Here is a 17,178-nt window from a genome sequence, read left to right on the forward strand (position 1 = left end):
GTATTTATGTCTGCATCTGCGAGTGGGACATCATGATAAGAGTAGACATAATCTGTTCATTCCACTACAGGAGAAACTTGATGTTCTCTGAAATTCAGAGCAAGAGTTGGAAAATATCGGATATTGGCAAAAACATCTAATACCATGCATCCAACAACCTGATCAAACAACTTTATATATATATATATATATATATATATATACACTGTATATATATATATATATATATATATATATATATATAATGTGCATTTTTGAATTATGTTGCATGATACTGTAATAAAGCTTAAGTGACACAACACTGTATGCAAACTGCCAGTGCAGCACCTTGAACTCTGAGTTTACACGCTGTTTGTCCCAGGTGCAGGTTGGTTTACAAGCTGTTTGTCCCAGGTGCAGGTTGGTTTACAAGCTGTTTGTCCCAGGTGCAGGTTGGTTTACAAGCTGTTTGTCCCAGGTGCAGGTTGGGTTGAACCTTTACTGAGCATTTACAGGAAAAATTAAGGAAAAGGATCTTGAACCGCTTTGAGAAAATCTTTCTTGCAGGCGTAATTTGTGGATATTATCTGACCTGTACATTATACTCACAGCTGTTCCTGACATAAGCAATGCAAACTTTTTCCACCTTGCCCCGCCTCCAAATTGTTTTCATTGGTTGATATCCCACATGCTATGTGTGTTACTGCTCCATTCCCGCATCAACATGGACGAGGAACATCTTATCGTAGGTAGTGCACAGAAGCGGATTCTGCACGACACACAGCGTCCAATCTACAAGGATGTCTCGAAGAAACGGAATGGGTGGCGATTGGGTGATTTCAAGCAAGTTCAATGAATTTGAACTACGGTAGCTTCACAATGAACGGGCTAAGCTCCCTGATGGGCTCTCGTTTTGTACCCCGGCGACACCGGACCAGCGTGGACGGATCAGGTTGAGGACAATTTGCTGCGCGCTCTTTAGGAACGAGTGTCAGAAACATCACTTTAATGAGTCACATCAGTCATTTATTTTCATTTACAGCCCCGCAACAGCAGAAGATCCAAGGATCGCAATGTCAACAATGCAGACTCGCAATCAGGAGACCTGTGTTCGATCCCTGGCAGGGATGCCCTGTGTTCGATCCCTGGCAGGGATGCTTCCACTCAATTCTATGCCGTGGGACTGTTGCTCTCTAGTCTTGGCTATTAGCACCAGCGGACACTTTCCAAAACGTGTGTAGCTCTGCCAATCCAGCCATCTTCCAACTGTTCTGAGCAGAGCTGCACAGTGGAAGCTCTCTGCATGATGCCTCATCTCTGTGTGTTTGCCTTTTGGATTGAGTCTAATGTTGCCTCTACTCATTTCCATGTACAAAACGCTTTAGCCTTTAGCCTAGATGAATAATCAACAGTTTGAAGCACCATAAGCCACACGTTATTAATGCTCACAAGGATTACAAATACTTGTCAAAATAAATATCAAAAGATAAATGTTTTGTATGCCGGCTGTGAGCACAGATATATTGATTACATAAAAATGGGATTACAGGCATATTTTCGAGCGAAAATCTCAAGATGATAAAAAGAAGAGTGGAGGGAGGGTGGGGGCTTGATTGAGAGACAGCCTTGCAGTGCCCTGGCTGTCGGTACCTGGATTCCTGCTCAGTTCTGTCCACACTGAGTCATTGTGAACCACAGCCATGTGAACCAGCTTCAGCTTGATGAACATTTTGAAGGTGATTCCATCAGAGACGTTTTGGCTCTGTCCGTTTGTCCTTCCTTTATTTTGTATCCTTACAAAGTAAGTGACCAGTGCACAGGACTGTTCACAGTTTTTTCCCCCCAATTCCGGCTGGCTCTCTGGCCACTGTTCTGCCTTTTGACGAGGGACACGCCCTTTGTCCCTGCAGGAGATACGCCAGAGGGGTCTGACTGAGACAGAGCGCACATATATCCATTCCCCTCAGCTCCCCAAGCTGGCTCTCTAAGGGTGGGTGGTGTGTGCGTGTGTGTGTGTGGAGAGAGCCAGTGCCTGCCCTAGCAGTTGATGGAGGCACAGTCTGTTCTGGCGTTCCCCGCGGAGTTGATGATCCTCATGAGACAGTGTCCGAACTCCTCCAGGATCATCCTCTCCGCCTGGACCTGAGGCTGGTGAGTCTGCTCCGCCTGCTTGGCCTGCTCCAGCAGACACTCGCACGTCGCTTCCACCACCTCCTTGGTCAGAAACGTATAGGGCAGCCTGCAGCGGGAGGAGATATGGCATTAGGAAGGAAGTGCGTCATCCTCCATAACCAGAGGTGGACAGAGGTGGTTTGGCCGCTTGCACTCCAATTGCACTAAATGTGTGCTTGGAACTCGGGATGTACTTTACTTTACTTTATTGGTTTATTGTGACGGGACAATGCACATTAATGGACATGTTCAGAAATACAGAAGCCTCTATATACGAAAACATGTAAATATGCCGGAGTTAGCTAATGCTAATTTACATCCGTAGTCCCCAATAAATATCAAAACAATCACTCATTACATTCATTCAACGCACAAACTGAAATATACATGTAACGTGTCATCGCAAAAGATACCACAGCATTACAGACATCAAAATTACAGCAAAACACAGACAGGATGTACGCAACAATTGATATACCTGTAACGTGTCATCGCAAGAAATACCACACATTACAGACATCAAAATTACAGCAAAACACAGACAGGATGTACATGCAGCATGTCAGTGCTAAAAGAAGAATACTACACCTTCCATTCGACATGTAACGAGATACTGTTTCAAGGTACACAGCGAGATCAAACAACCACTGTAATACTGTGCCCGTGATATGAGTGAACGGTGGGATGAGGCCACCCTGCGTACCCCTCACCAACATACTCAAGGATAGCTCCCCCCCCCCTGCATGGTTTCCTCCATCCAGCCTCAACTTCCACTTATTCTCTCTGTCGGCGTCGAGAATACGTTGTGCCCACGAGCAGGACCAAAAGACATGAACTCTCTTTTTTTCCTCGCGCCCTTAAACTGTTTTATAAATGACTTTATCTTATTTCGCTTATTTAAATTGCACTTCAGGCTTTATGTTGCTAAATTCATAGCTATTATCTATGATGATTGATCACTGTAAAGTTTGGACGCATTTCAGGATCACGGTTTAAAAACTGTGTTTTTATACTGTTGTACCCTGCCTAGTCAAATTTTAATAAATGAAACCGATATGTTGTGCAATATGTACGAGTCCTGGACTGTTGCTGCACTAGCGCCTCCTCTGGTCGGTGGGGGCGCCTTTTTGGGGATCGACAATGATAAAACTAGAACTCCCACCACAGGGGAACTGGGGGAAATAGCGTGATCCTCCCACGCGCTACGTCCTACCGGTGAAACTCGGCTGCGGCTGCCGACTGCACATGTATCGGAGGAAGCGTGTGCTAGTCTACGGCTCTCCGCAGATCGGCTGAGGGCAACGACAGGGAATTGCTCAAGTACAATTGAGAAGGAAATAGGAGAAAAATACAGGGGGGGGGGGTATTGGGGGTAGAGGCTCATGAACAATGTTGTGCGTAACTTGCCCTTTAATACATTAATTGGAAAGCCTGTGTTTCTCATGTCAGTTTCCTGACTTGTTTGTTTAACCCCATTTATCTTGTTAATTAATGTCAATAATACTGTTACACATAGGGAGGGAGGGCGGGGAAATCAGGGGAGGGGGGGGGGGGGATCCTCAGAGCCTCCCCACTTATTTTCCATAGCACACAGTGGTCATGCACACGCACGCGCTTAAGCTTGAAAATGCTCCTACTCATTCAATATCCCCGTCATAGAGAGAAAAAGATATTACCTCCCGCCTCCACTTGAAACGACGGGTGCGGTCCGCATGAGCAGGTCTGAGATTTGCGACGACAGCTTGGTCTTGGCTGCGGTCTGCTGCTGCACTCGAACCTCTGCAGCGTCAGCCAGGTGCATCAGCGTCTTCCTCTCCGGGCTCTCCTCAAAGTTCTTACAGCCCACACACTTGCAAATGGACGAGCACATGATCTTTGCCTTCAGTATGAAGGGAGAGAATCAGAAAAGAGGAGAGACGTCAGGTCAGGTTGCATCACGCAAACACTCCATGGTGTCAATATTAGCGATGTCACGATACTAGAATTTCTACTTCGATACCGATACCGAGGAAAATATCGATACTCGATACCATTTTCGATACCATGCGGCAGGATGACAACGCATCAAGAGGCATAAAAAATAAACAAAGACAGACGGACGATGCACGCTTCTCCATAATCTAGGCCTGATAAAACTCATTCAAAACGTTGACCTTACACAGCAGATTACACCTGCTCTAGTCATCAGCCTATCAGAACACAACAGATTACACCTGCTCTAGTCATCAGCCTATCAGAACACAGCAGATTACACCTGCTCTAGTCATCAGCCTATCAGAACACAGCAGATTACACCTGCTCTAGTCATCAGCCTATCAGAACACAGCAGATTACACCTGCTCTAGTCATCAGCCTATCAGAACACAGCAGATTACACCTGTTCTAGTCATCAGCCTATCAGAATACTTTGAATTTGTTGAAGCAAAATATACGCACCAATGACAGGGAGGGAGAAATCAGTGGTATGTTTGATTTTTCATTAGGAGAAAGCACTGCTGATATTGATACAGTTGCAAATGAGTATTGTATCCGTTTAATTTTTTTAGTATTGACACTTATCGATACTATTGATAGTGATACCTGTTGCAAATGAGTATTGTATCCGTTTAAAATTTTTAGTATTGACTTTTATCGATACTATCGATACTTTTGACAACCCTAGTCAATATGAGCAGTTACGCACCTCGTAGCACTCGCAGTAGTTCTTCAGGCAGCCCGAGCGTTTGCAGTTGCAGCCTTTGCTGTGTCGACGGTCCGACTCGCCCTCTTTGCCTTTGCCAATTTTAGGCTTGAAGGCCTCTGGATTGCGGTCCAGACACGTCTGCAAACAGACAAGAGTCGTTTTCACCGTTTCACCTGTCTGGCATGAAGCAATCCAGTTCAATAACACAACTTCCCACCTCCAAAGTTCCAACTCACCTTAATGGCTTTAAGTCGTTCGGTTTCATGCTCCAGGTTATTGAAGCAATTATTGCAATTGCAGTTATTGCAGAACTCCCCATTTGCAAAGCAGTCACAGTATCTGGAAGGAAGGGGGGTGGGGGGAGAACAGAACTCTACTTATTACAACTGTCTGAATGTGCTGTTAAATAGAGAGGGAACAATACACACACAGGCGGGTTTACTCAGATTAACAACACTGTTACTGTTGCCAGTAGCTGCTACAATACATCATTCTATAAACAAAATGACATAAGATCAGGCTTCATTTATAGACAAGTTTGTAGTGATGGGCGAATCGTTCAAAACTCTTTTTACTGACTCGGGACTCACGAGTATGGTCTGACTCGACTCGTCGGCGCCCCCTGTATCAAGTTAATTGCTGTAGCAATGGAGCAGCCCCTCCCCACTCACTCTCCTGTCACCACTAGGGATGCAGCGGTATACCGTTTGAAGGTATACCGCGGTTTGAAAATGTCACGGTATCAAAACCACTAAAATTTCCCGTAAATACCTTCCCCACAGTATCAGCTGTTTCCCCAAAACAAAGTGCCCAGGTCGCTTGCAGAGTGCAGCTTACGCGCCCCTGCCCCTGGCTGCATGCCTACCTAGACTAGAGCACAGTAGAGAGGAGCCGCAAGGACCCCCCTGAACTTTCCCCCCATCTAAAAAGACGACGTCGGCTGTATGGGAATATTTCGGCTATTGTAAAAACACAAATGGTCCGCGATACCGTGAAACCGTGGTATTTTTGTCCAAGGTTATCATATCGTCAGAAACTCATACCGTTGCATCCCTAGTCACCACCGTGCCCTGAGCTCCAGCTGACCGCACCCGTCTGCACCAGGCAAGCACTGGTCTCACTCACCCACAAATTCCACGTCACAGTAACCCACCATGAAGGTTAATGGAAAACAATACAATCATTTTATACCCAAAATTAGCCGACCTCAGAGTTGGTTTGTTTGCTCCCCTCACGTTAGAAAGTATTCACAATATACTTCACGTTCGTCTAGCAAAGGTAATGATTGAATCGTGAAATAAAAAAATGCCTGCAAGTGCTAAATGACAACATAGTTGTAGCGGCTAAGCCTAGAACTTTAAGCCACTGAGGTGGCTACATAGACGGTGACCTAATTGACGCGCCGGCCAACAGCAGTGTCTGTAAATAAATAAGATTCCGACTCCAGTTTCTTGCTTTGATGAATGTGCCCGCCAATGGTCTTCAACTATCAAGATAGGCAAGAATCCATACCGATGCAGTGTCATTCACCATAACAATTATTCCATACTACATATACAGCACCAACCGTGGCATACGGTGGCGGTCAAAAACTGTATAGCTTCCCCATCTAGCAACACACCTGGAGCATGATTGCTACCCACCTCCCTAAGTAACCGGTGACTCCAGGGTTCCACCTAGTGCTCAACTTTGAACAGGAATAGGAAAACCATAAAATGGCTCCTACAATAGTTTAAAACTAAAACTTAGTGTACGCGCGCTGGTCTGGAGTCCGCTCGAGTAGAGCTGAGCTGACATGGCTCTGGGTGGAGTATGGCTGCTGGTCTGGAGTCAGCTGAGCTGAATACATACATGCATTTGAGCATCAGGAATCACAACACAGCCCCCGCGAAATGACCCGTTCCACCGAAAGTTACCCAGCAGACTAGCAGAGTCGGACGTCTCTGGTGAGCTGCTCTGGGCGCGGGAGGGGGGCGATTCCCCAGCCTCTGGAGGGTAACTAACTCAGGTGACTCGAAAACCCCCACTCTCTTTAGTGAGTCACTCATACAACCTCGAGTTAGTAAAAGGAGTCGAACGTCCCCTCACTACAAGCTTGTCAAATATAACACTAGTAAAGACAAAAATAAACAGCCATACTTACAGCTTAAGACACTGTGACTTGGTACAGTTGCATGGTTTCCGTGGTCTTGTGGTTGATTCTGCCGTTGACAAGCTGTGAGCAAATGGATAACATAATTTAGATCTAATTGAAATCATAGTCCATCTACCGATCAACAGGGTTAGTATACTTTGGGATTTTCTCATTCGTTTTTTACTTTCATAAAACTTTTATAATACTTTTCATAACTTTTTTTCCCCAGTGTTTGGTAGTGGTATTTTCTAAAGCTCACGACAGGTATTTTGTATAGGGTATGTTTACTACAGGTATTGTGCAATATTAAATATAAACCCTGAATTCATTTTTAATTCATGTTTGCGGCAGGAAATCTAGTCAAAACATTCAGCACCCAAAAGAACTCGTGATTTCCAGTATAACCTATAGTATATTCCAATGCTAACTGTCTGTATGTGCCTCCTTACCCATTGAGGGGCAGTCTGCTTTGAGTCTGGGTGCTAGAGGTAGCAGAGAAACCCGGGCCGCTGGCCACCGACACAAACTGTGACTGCTGCAGCTACAGGAGGGACAAAGAAAGCAACAGTTAAGGTCAACACAGGAATATCGTAGAGACTCAAACTCCTTTTGCACACAGTAACTATCATGAACCACCTTCACCTTTAAAGTCCCTGGAAACCAAAATCCACAAAAACCTTCTAACTATTAAATTTAGGGTCTTATGTGAGTAATTGTGTGCCTCAGAAAGTAGGAGACATTAGTTTCAACCCAAACCCCCAAAATCGCCACTTTTCTACAAGGTCTGGATTTCCACTTCCTCATTGAAGAGAGCGGTGCGCGCGGTGCTAAAATGAATGATCTTATCACGTCATAAGATTTTTTGTCCGTTCTTATAAAACCTTCTTGCCCCCACAGCGCTCGCTCAGTGTCTGTCTGTCTCCCTCCCGCTCTGTGTGCCTGTGTGCCGAGCGCTATGCTGCCTGCTCTCTCTCTCTCTCACACACACACGCAAGCGCGCACACACACAGTAGCGCTGTGCACTCGCAGCGGCAGTCTCTCTTCCTCTCTGTCAGTATGCGCCGAGCAACGAGCGAACACACACACACACACACACACACACACACACAATCTCTCTCTCTTTCCTTCCCTCTCTCTCTCGCTCTCTCTCTCGGAGGAGACCTGCAGTCCTGCACGCACACACACGGGACACGCCCACACAGTCAGCAGGGGAAAAGACTGTCATGACAGTCAAACCTAAATGTATATCCTTTGCGACGTTCATCATCGTTCAAATTTGCCTGGTGACTTATTAACATAGGTTCCTGTGATGCGATGAACTCAAAATGCGAAATAATAAAAAATGATTTCTGGTTTCCGGGGACTTTTAAGTGTATTCGATAAAACGCTGCTAACCTGCGTGACATATTGTGCTGGCACAACGGCGTAGCCCACGTTCCCGCCCCCAGGAGCTGGTGCCAGCATGGTGCCAGGAGGGAGGTTGGTGTAGTTGGGCTGGATCTGGGGGAGCGGCGTGGCAGGCATGATCAGGCGTTGCTGCTGTGGACTGGTGGTCACGACCTGGGCTGCCGAGGTCAGGGCCTTAGGCACCACCTGACCAGGACATACATACATCCATAATGTTACAGAATGCTCTTTCATCATCACTTTATTGACAGACACAAGGTCCAATAAAAAAAAACACACTGCATATAAAACAGGTAAACAACACAATAAGAACACTAGCAACTCAACAATACTACAATAAGACACTGTACCAATGTTTCCAGATGGAAGACGGGTATCTCGTGTCACTGAGATTAGGCTGAGACGGCAACATAATTATCATATTCTGGGACACATTCAGACGACAGATAAACCTATACATCAGGTTTCTCAACAGGGCATGAAAGGTGCTCACTCCTGCTCCACAAAACATTTCACTGGCGCTGCAACACCTTGGCTTCCTAAGAAGGATCCTCAGGCAGTCATTATAAGCAACCTGGAGCTTTTTAATGCTAGCCTGCTTAAACTTGACCCACAGGGGGGCAGTATACAGAGGAGTACAGTAGGCTCTATACAGGTTTACCTTTACATCATCTGAGCAAAAATAAAACCCCTTCCTCAGCATGTTAGCTTGAGCATACAGTACACGCCTCTGTCTGTACAAGTCATCATCATCACTCATTTGATCAGTTATAATATGACCCAAATATTTAGTTCTACACTGCCAGCACCTGCCCAGACCGATAAAAAGAAGGAAAGGAAAGATCCTTATCGCCTCTTGTTCTGCAGATCATAGTGACACTCTTTTTAGCATTGTATTTCACATCAAAACGACCTCCATAGTCAGAACAGATATTCTTTGAATTCAGGCAGACAATATTTGATTAACAACCAAGTCACCTGTGCCATGGTTTGTGCTTGGACGATTGGGACAGACATCCTCATTGCTCCTGCATTGACCACCATGGGTTTAGCTGTGGGACATAAGAATCATGAGTTGTCAATGGCAATACTGTAAGCACTATCTGGACCAGTAATCATATTTGGAGAGACGAATGTGGCATTCCTTTATAACTGGGAAATGGGAATCTGATGGTTCAAAGGTCATGAGCTCGAACGGTGACGTCACCAGCGCTCGTATTTTCTCTCCCAAACTCGTCGGAGTTGTCGCCTCAGCAGCCCCGACCTCAAAAATCCAAGATGGCTGCTCCGCGCAACAACAGTAGCTAAAATCGTAGTAAATACTGTTCATTAGCACTTCTGTCTTGTTTGTGTCTCATTAAATCAGCTGTACACACAGCACGGTCTAACTTATATCTGTGTGGACATGTTGCTACAGTGTTTGTATGTATGCGCAAAATGCCTTGTTATCAACTGTTATTGCCAAAGATGGCTAGCCTGGCTAGCGACCGGCTCTCACTCATTTAAACGGATGTGTCGCAATTTAACAGTGAACTTCCCAGTTCCCAGTTTTCCGCAAATGGAACGTCTAACAAAACGGGTGTGACGTCATTCAACCGCCCACATCCCAGTTTGTTTGCGATAAGGGAACGGGCCAAAAGGCAACCGTGACTGTGGAGAGGTCTGTGCATGTGTGACCTGTTTGCATGGTGCTGGTGCTGGGGCCGGCGGTGTGTCCTGTGCTGCTGGCTGTGCATGCGGTGACCAGGCGGACGTAGTGGAACCTGCTGCCTGGCACCTGAATCTGCTGCACGTTGGGCTGGGTGGCCAGGGGGATGATGGTCTTGTATTGGGAGCCAGCCACACTTCCCACAGTCACTGACTGCACTGGTTTTAGCGTCTGCAAAAGTGCAAGTAGCATATTAGGCAGAAGCATGACGTCAGAATGAGAGAATAATAACACACACACAATACAGCTCAACAGTTTACGGTCTCTCAACAGTGGTAAACCGTTTTAATGACACATTTATACACCAGACAATGCCTTTGCTACAGAAACCTGTCACCTTACCTGCGCTGTGGACTGGCTAGGGACCACCTTGACCGGGGACCCAGATGTGGACTGTTGCACTGTAAGGATCTGCTGGCCAAGGGTTACATTGACAGGCAGTGCCACCGACTTCTGAGGGGAAGCCACAGACACCACGGTCAGCTGGCAGAGACAAGCAAACACAGTGCAGTGTGTGGTCAGTTATAACAAAGTGCAGTGTGTGGTCAGTTATAACAGAGTGCAGTGTGTGGTCAGTTATGTAGGGTCAAACAGAGTGCAGTGTGTGGTCAGTTATAACACAGTGCAGTGTGTGGTCAGTTATAACAGAGTGCAGTGTGTGGACAGTTATAACACAGTGCAGTGTGTGGTCAGTTATGTAGGGTCAAACAGAGTGCAGTGTGTGGTCAGTTATGTAGGGTCAAACACAGTGCAGTGTGTGGTCAGTTATAACACAGTGCAGTGTGTGGTCAGTTATGTAGGGTCAAACACAGTGCAGTCAGTGTGTGGTCAGTTATAATAGAGTGCAGTGTGTGGACAGTTATAACACAGTGCAGTGTGTGGTCAGTTATGTAGGGTCAAACACAGTGCAGTGTGTGGTCAGTTATGTAGGGTCAAACACAGTGCAGTGTGTGGTCAGTTATAACACAGTGCAGTGTGTGGTCAGTTATGTAGGGTCAAACACAGTGCAGTCAGTGTGTGGTCAGTTATAATAGAGTGCAGTGTGTGGACAGTTATAACACAGTGCAGTGTGTGGTCAGTTATGTAGAGTCAAACACAGTGCAGTCAGTGTGTGGTCAGTTATAATAGAGTGCAGTGTGTGGTCAGTTATAACAGAGTGCAGTGTGTGGTCAGTTATGTAGGGTCAAACACAGTGCAGTGTGTGGTCAGTTATAATAGAGTGCAGTGTGTGGTCAGTTATAACAGAGTGCAGTGTGTGGTCAGTTATAACAAAGTGCAGTGTGTGGTCAGTTATAACAGAGTGCAGTGTGTGGTCAGGTATGTAGGCTCAACAGAGTGCAGTGTGTGGTCAGTTATGTAGGCTCAACAGAGTGCAGTGTGTGGTCAGTTATGTAGGGTCAACAGAGTGCAGTGTGTGGTCAGTTATAACAGAGTGCAGTGTGTGGTCAGTTATAACAAAGTGCAGTGTGTGGTCAGTTATAAAAGAGTGCAGTGTGTGGTCAGTTATGTAGGCTCAACAGAGTGCAGTGTGTGGTCAGTTATGTAGGCTCAACAGAGTGCAGTGTGTGGTCAGTTATGTAGGCTCAACAGAGTGCAGTGTGTGGTCAGTTATGTAGGGTCAGAGTGCAGTGTGTGGTCAGTTATGTAGGGTCAAACAGAGTGCAGAGTGCGGTCAGTTATAACAGTGCAGTGTGTGATCAGTTATAACAGAGTGCAGTGTGTGGTCAGTTATAACAGACTGCAGTGCGTGGTCAGATATGTAGGGTCAAACAGAGTGCAGTGTGTGGTCAGTTATAACAGGGTGCAGTGTGAGGTCAGTTATGTAGGGTCAAACAGAGTGCAGTGTGTGGTCAGTTATGTAGGGTCAACAGAGTGCAGTGTGTGGTCAGTTATAACAGAGTGCAGTGTGTGGTCAGTTATGTAGGGTCAACTTAAAAAAGAAGAAAAAACAGTTTGTGTTTCGTTTATCTGTGCAGCAAGGTGACCGCTTCAGCCCAATCCAACAAAATACGCCAAACAAACACTTCATGGATTCATTTGGGATGCCATGATGCATGAAGCTGGCGGGTCTTGCAGATGTCGTTTTCAAACAATCAAGATTGAAAGATGTATTTGCGTAAATGAGGAGTAGTGTGTGGAACTTACCTTGCTGGGACTCTTGAGGGGCGAAATAGCAATCTTTTTGCCGGAGAGATTTTGAATGCTACTGTTGAGGGGCTCAGTTAGAGTAATGGTCCTTGGGGGCAACACTGGGGTACTTGGTAGGACCCGTCCTGAGAGCACATGGCACACAATTTGACAAAAGATTTATTTATTAACAGCCCAACAAAAGTAACGTGGTTTTTAGCAATTAACTTCACAGGCAAAAAAGATATGTCAGTGCACAATATAAAACTGATGAAAATACAATTACCTCCGATAACAGGAGATACTGATGTCTGAGTAGTTAGTCCTTTGCTGCTAACAGTTTTAGTGATGATGAACTTGATATTTGGCGCGGCTGAGGAAACCTGTGCGTTCTTCGCGATCTGTGGAGGAGGTATAATCAAATAAAATGAATATGCATAAATATGAGACATTTTTATTCACACCTTGATGGCGATATCTGGAATGTGTGTGAAAAGTGTTTTGATGAACTGATCTAAGCATGGCTCCTGAGTCCTGACTAAGTGAATTCTTGATGAATCTCAAAATACTGCCACTGTGATGACCACATTTGGAGTTTTTTGTACATGTATTTGTTTTATTTTATTTTTTACAATCCACAAGTATTTACATTTTTGTACGGCCCCTGAATTGATGGTTTAATTCAAATCTCCTGTCTTCATTTAAATAAAAAATAAGATACAGGCATAGGTCATCATAGCATAGTATTTACATAAATAGTATGGGTGCTGCTTAATATCAAACTAATTTAACTTTACTACTTGATTAAAATCCTGTTGTAGCTCATCCATTTTCTTCAGACTGCTGAGTCATATGTTTAGAAATGCAATCAGCTGTTCATTATAATTGTTGCCCAAGAGCCTCCAGTCCAGTGGAACTCCAACATGGCTGCCTGAGGGTGCTTCATGTCACCCCTCTATGCCATGTGTGTCATAGCTGCCAAGAATTAGTCACACTTCACTTACACGCTTTCAGTGCTTGGCAATACTAAAGATTTTCTTTTAGAACAACACAATTTTCAACATATTTGCTGAAATTATTAGCAAATTATCATATTCCATCCCTGCCAAAATAAATCGTCAAATTATATTAACTTTTTTTTTTTTTTTTTACAATCACTTGTTCAGAATCAATATGAGTTAAAATCACTAGGTCTTGCCTGCATAGTCTTCAGCTGCTGGGCCTGCAGAGTGGACACCTGAGTGGCAGAGCTCCCTACCACCGGCTTCAGTTCAGACCTCCCCCCGATGGTCACCACCTTAAACTGAGGAAGTTGGGACTTGCCGTCTGGTGAAGCATGCCCGATGCCAGGCTTGCTGCCTGTGTGCGGTAGCTGGAGCACTATGGGCTGCCCCGATTTCTGCTGCAAATACAACAGTTTTTGCCCATCCTGCTGCTTGATAAGCTGGGCTGAAGTGCCTGCAGACTTTATCGCTTCAGTGGCTTGAGCTGAGGCCACCTTGTTGAGGATGATCTGGTGGTTTGCGGCAGAGATGGTATAGGGAGCTGAGAGCTTCAAGTTCGATAACGCACACCCACTTGTAGTAACACTGGTCCCAGTCAAGCTATCTGTAGTTTTGGTGCTGGCTGTGGAAGTGGCCAGGACCGGTTTGAGGGTGAAAAGGGACGACGATGTACCGGAGAGTGAGAGGGGAAGCAGGCTTGGAGAGCTGATGCTCAGTCTGGAGTCGGTGGTGGTGGAGGTGGTCAGAGCCTGGGTGCGCTCTGCTGAAGAGACATCCGAACAGAGGCTCACATTTTCTGGAACAATGGGCGTATCTGTCTCCATTGGGACCACCGTGTCCTCACTGGACTCCATCGCTATGGCCTCGGTGTCCATGATCTCATCAGGAAGGAGACTGTTGAGCTCTGACGACACCACATCCATGCTTGCAATCTCTCAGCTCTCAGTTACTGCTGAAAGAACAACACAGACTTTTTAATTGCAATGCATGCTCTGTCACACATAAATTAATCAACGGGAAAGATATGCAATTCAGTTAAATATCTTGAAGACATTAAAACATTTTGAGTTCTTCACATTAAATGGCTTATGCTAATCTAGTTTTAGATGAGACCATATCCTTAAAGTGACCTACTGTACTTTGTGTATATATAATATATACACTCGTGCAGTATTAGGGACGGGTCACATAGCCTCCCAATAGGCAATAGGGGGGAACGGCTGTTCAAAACACTCTCCTACCCGTCTCCGACGTCCAATTGCAGATCCGAAGATATGATAGTCCTCCTACGGAAGCCAGTAATTTAGCCGGGGCGGTTAAAATGATACTGCTGCGTGAAACAACCGTTTAAAAGCAGTCTTTCCAGTTTCCACAGCTTGTGCTGTATTTAGGAGAGGAGAAGCTTCTTAGTGCCGACAGGAACCTTGGGAGTTTGAGTATTTCATGACATGTTTTGCTTACCAGGTGCACTGGATTTGCGTTGATCACTGACTGAGCCGCCGTCTCCGTGTGACTGCATGAGTTTGCTCGCCGTGTGCAAGCGGTGCACCATGATAGTGAGATCAAACACACCCTGCTGTAAATTCAGCACAGGCTGTGGAAAGACTGCTTTTAAGACTGTGTTTCACACAGCAGTATCATTTTAACCGCCCCGGCTAAATTACTGGCTTCCGTAGGAGGACTATTATATATTTGGATCTGCAATCGGACATCTGAGACAGGTAGGAGAGCGTTTTGAACAGCCGTTCCCCACTATTACCTTATGGAAGGCTATGTGACCCTACTGCACGAGTGTATATATTATATATACACAAAGTACAGTAGTAGGGTCACTTTTGGGCTAATGACACCACAAATGTTGTTGCCAGTATGCAGTTTACCTGTTTATTGAATGCATCATAATCAAATAATAATAAGAATCAAAATACATCACACTGCCTTGTGCACTCAAGCAGTTGTCATAATTTAGACAATAATAGTATATTCTCTGACACATAGTTGTTATATATAATAACCAAAAAGATACATTATTCTTATATAAAATAATGATTATATGAACATTAGCATAATTACCGATTAGAAAATCTAATCAACTGGCAAAATGCTTTGGAGATAGATATAAACAAGCCAGGCAGGAGCTAACTAGTTAGCCGTGCACTCAAAACAACACTGCCCAACTGCTGCCAACTTTACGGGTCTTCGTAAACCAGGTTTCAAGACTCGCATGCTTTTCATTAACAGAGATTTCTAGCTAGATGTGTTTTGCATCACACTTATTTCAGCAGCTGACAGCTGATATCAGCCTGATATACTGGGTTAGCTAGGCCGCACCGATCGGCTCAGGCAGAGCAAATCTTTGTCCTGCTCCACTCATCAACATAACACACTAACATATGAACCCTATCCACCCCACTAAACGACTTTCGTTCAAAACAACCAGATGGAATTGTGTCGAGTTGCACTGAATTATCTCAAAAGCAGCAGTTGTTCGCGATCAAAGGCAAAGAGTGAGAGAAAGCGACAAGCCGTTTGCTCGCTACGGTACTATTTCAGGCCGGGGTAGGATTTCGAAAGATCCGCCATTTTTACCTCGTCATCAGCGCTGTTAGCTCTTCAGCTAACATTGATAATGCCTTTAACTTTAGTCTACATCTAAATACCAACTCAACTCGCTGTGAAACAGATCAGATCATAATAAAGAGCTGAAAATGATTCACGAGTATCAAACTCATGTCAGACTGACAACGTAAACAACGCAGGGTTTTAATAATCCCTTTTTCTTTTTTATCAGTTTGGGATCATGGGTTGGGATATGCATGCTGACAGCACGACTTATAACGTTACCTCTTTACGGCTTTAACGTATCTATTCGTTAGCAACGCGAATAGCTTTTGCTTGGTTGTTTTAGTGGGGCAAGTTAGCGTGGCCTGCCTGCAAATGACACGGCCAAAAGGTTAAAGAATGTGTTAATGCTCGTTTTTAAGGTGAATTTATATTTGGTAAATCTCTTGTTTTGCTCCAGTCAAGTCATCAGGATCCGTTTCTACACCCGAAAAGCGTCAGATGGACCATAGACCTAGGAAAATAACGTCAACGTTACCAGCTAACCTAGCGACAAAAGTGACAGTTAAGTGGTGCTGTCATCATCTCAGTCAACATACACAAAACGTGCGGCAGTCCTTTCCTTTTTAGTTGCTACTTAACCTGTTCTACGAACAACTTTTGCTCAGTAACTTAACGTTAGTGGCGTAAGGGATCCGTTCCAGGGAATAACCTGAGTCCTGTGGCCATAGATGCCTGTGGCCCCTTGTGTTCTTCTTCGGCGACTAACCTTAACCATCGTTATCATCCATGATCCAACCCAACCTCATCAAGACAGCCCAGCGAGCAGCACAACTGTACTACTAGCAAACTTGCTGAGCTTGCTAACACTAGCTAGCTAGCACTACATGTTATCCCAACATTTAACACATTCTTACGTGTGTTGCTTTCCCGATGTCGCGGTGGACTGAGCCCTCAAATGTGTCAACACACAATCAGGCTTATGCGATGTTTGTGCAGGGGGATGTTTCCAGATAAAACAGGCAAAGGAAAAGACGATTGTTCAAAATACCGCGCCGAGCGCCATTCCTCCCTGACATTTCACAGCCCGGCCACAGCCTCCTAACCTGACGTCACCGCTACGTCATACTTAAAGGTGTAGGTCCTAAAAAAAATACTCCTACACTGTAGGAGTATTTTTTTTTAGAAATGCACTGGTTTGTAAAGTAATTTAATTCTTTAGTCACACAATAAGAATATTATTTGTTTTACTCGCCATATTCAGGTAAAATTCTGTAGATTTTTAATTGGCTACATTTCAGTGTCAAAGTGCAAATTAGTGTCAATATTTTTTTTCATTTTACATGACATAAAATTGTATTAAGTGAATTTTCAGAAGACAGAAGGTGTCCATAATTAACAG

The 17,178-nt window shown here is 44.8% G+C and overlaps 1 protein-coding gene across 1 annotated transcript; it reads right to left on the reverse strand.

The window, feature by feature from the left end:
* Positions 1 to 1,453: 1,453 nt before the first annotated feature.
* Positions 1,454 to 16,727, reverse strand: lin54 (lin-54 DREAM MuvB core complex component). Its single transcript, XM_083641940.1, has 14 exons — positions 16,694 to 16,727; positions 13,409 to 14,166; positions 12,497 to 12,611; positions 12,229 to 12,356; positions 10,426 to 10,566; positions 10,053 to 10,254; positions 9,354 to 9,427; positions 8,364 to 8,561; positions 7,418 to 7,509; positions 6,978 to 7,049; positions 5,071 to 5,173; positions 4,835 to 4,972; positions 3,828 to 4,030; positions 1,454 to 2,218 (listed from the first exon to the last, which is right to left on the reverse strand). The coding sequence occupies exons 2-14, from the start codon at positions 14,135 to 14,137 to the stop codon at positions 2,017 to 2,019; spliced, it is 2,397 nt and encodes a 798-aa protein (XP_083498066.1). The 5' UTR covers positions 14,138 to 14,166; positions 16,694 to 16,727; the 3' UTR covers positions 1,454 to 2,016.
* Positions 16,728 to 17,178: the final 451 nt, after the last annotated feature.

Source organism: Poromitra crassiceps (genome assembly GCF_964638095.1).
Source record: "Poromitra crassiceps genome assembly, chromosome: 8".
NCBI classification, from domain to species: domain Eukaryota; kingdom Metazoa; phylum Chordata; class Actinopteri; order Beryciformes; family Melamphaidae; genus Poromitra; species Poromitra crassiceps.

Excerpts from the sequence above, each read along its gene's own strand:
- lin54 (XM_083641940.1), bottom strand. The coding sequence starts at position 14,137 with ATGGATGTGGTGTCGTCAGAGCTCAACAGTCTCCTTCCTGATGAGATC. Across the intron at positions 12,357-12,496 it reads AGTATCTCCTGTTATCGGAG|GACGGGTCCTACCAAGTACC; the intron begins GTAATTGTATTT and ends ATGTGCTCTCAG. Across the intron at positions 10,567-12,228 it reads CCCTCAAGAGTCCCAGCAAG|CTGACCGTGGTGTCTGTGGC; the intron begins GTAAGTTCCACA and ends TGTCTCTGCCAG.